This window comes from Bactrocera latifrons, unplaced genomic scaffold (assembly GCF_001853355.1).
Source record: "Bactrocera latifrons isolate USDA-ARS-PBARC rearing strain unplaced genomic scaffold, ASM185335v1 scaffold_100, whole genome shotgun sequence".
NCBI classification, from domain to species: Eukaryota; Metazoa; Arthropoda; class Insecta; order Diptera; family Tephritidae; genus Bactrocera; species Bactrocera latifrons.
In genome coordinates, this window is record NW_017534409.1 from 365,304 (window position 1) to 367,152 (window position 1,849).

Consider the following 1,849-nt stretch of genomic DNA (forward strand, 5'->3'; position numbering starts at 1 on the left):
CGGCCAATTCCGAACTCACTGTCCAATAGTTACCACGTCCGGGGTCGCCCAAAGGTCGTGGTACCTTCAGGAAATGTGAGTTCGTGCTCAGTGTCTGTCTTATCTGATTCTGCCAGCCTTGCTCATCTTTTCGGTAGTAAGGAAAGTTTTCACTAATCCAGTTCTGTATAGCACTCAAAGTTAGTTTACCCTCAGGGCTGCTGCGAATCGCCATGGCCACCAATTCGCTATATGTATAGTTTGGACGATTTCCGCAGTTCCCTTCGTTAGACGACATCGATTCGTTCGGTGACACGGATATGTCGGATGGTGGTGGTGTTAGCGCTGTGTTGGTGCCGTCATCGTTCGCTAACAAATTAAGAATCGAGAAGCTTGATTCAAAATGTTGGGCCATTGTGAATAACTGTTTGGAGAGCTGAGTGGTTATGAGCTAAATAAAATCTCAAGTGATTCTGTGTGGAAGTCAAAAGATGACTGGTGACTTTTGCTTTACAAATTTTCCTTTTTATTCCTTAAAGCATTYCTGTATTCCAAAGRGTTGGGTTAACTCCAAAGTGCGGGAAGAAAATCAAGGTCACCAAAAGAGATCTAAGCTGACACAATAAAACCGAAGTGAAAAGTCCGACGTTCTAAAGTCTAGYAACGTAAGGACAATGTAATTTAARAACAATAGAAKRCAGACCTTCCAAACAATAACTATAAAAGAGTTTGATAATATCTCAGGTAAARCAGCGACGCCGMCTTAGTTATTAGTATACTAAGTTCACCTATACTTTTAGTGTTCTGAATAAYGGACAGGTMGACGAATGRCGCTTATCTCTAAGTAGTGGATGTTCGGTAGTTTTTGGGTGTGGTAAATGTTCAAGGTAACCTAGCGGTTATCMAGTAATATATACTTTTCAAAGCTACACGGTTGACCGACGAAATTCCAATGTGTAAAAGAGACTATACTATTTAAAAGGTACTTGGCTGCTGAGAAGAAAAGAGTTCAAAGCTCAGACAATWWAGAAMATTTTYYTGYAGWAGTCATTTAGAGCAGCRTTGATCTTTTACCTGAAATAAGCTGGCTTTTGTTTTCAGAATATATTATTTKAAGATATTTTTKATCCTCTACTTATGAAGTATGGTATGSTATCTTAGAACAAWCAGCCWGTTTTTAARGCCRCTGTGGTGGSCCACATTGTGACCTTGTCTGGGTAATTTACCTGATTTATGGCGGTTGATTGAAAAATGATTTTGCGTTACCATATTTCTGTTTTTGCACCAGCGATCGCGTATATTGAACAATTTTTTCATATGATCGAAAGWGGCATTGCTTTCATTGTTCCCGGAATTGTATAAAACTACCTCAAACTTGTATGAAAAGTATGGTCATGTAGTTAAGATCATCATCAAGTATTATAGCTGATGCCACCCGCAATCACAGTAACGTGAAAACCACACTGAGGCACAATGCGATCAAGGTCAAAAYATCACTGACCTAAGTGACGTAAAGCCGCTATTGTTCGTTAGGATATTCTCCGCGGCAGCCAACTGTAGCCGAATAAATAAAGGAATTTGAGTACAGGTACMTACATAAAAGAAGTGCTTTAATCCCCAATATTAACTAACTTCAGCACCACCGAGACACCACTAAGACAGTCTACACAGCATTTGCATTTGCTCCAATTTAAGCATTTCTTGAAGCATATTCTTGCTAAGTTATTTACACTCTCATATTTTCTCAGCAAATACACTCGCCCATCTACTTACGCCAGTAGAAGATTGCAGAATTTAGCTGGGAAGTGGCTACACAAAGCGCCGGACTTTTTAAATTGTATATTTACCGGCACTTATACGTGTGCAAGTT

General features: G+C 39.6%; 1 protein-coding gene across 1 annotated transcript in view; it reads right to left on the minus strand.

Moving 5' to 3' along the window:
• Positions 1 to 394, minus strand: part of LOC108967063 (forkhead box protein I2-like) — a 1,792-nt gene extending 1,398 nt beyond the window's left edge. The window contains exon 1 of the mRNA XM_018930293.1: positions 20 to 394. Within this exon, the coding sequence (XP_018785838.1) occupies positions 20 to 394 (375 nt within the window). The remainder of the gene's footprint in view (positions 1 to 19) is intronic.
• Between the last annotated feature and the right edge of the window lie 1,455 nt (positions 395 to 1,849).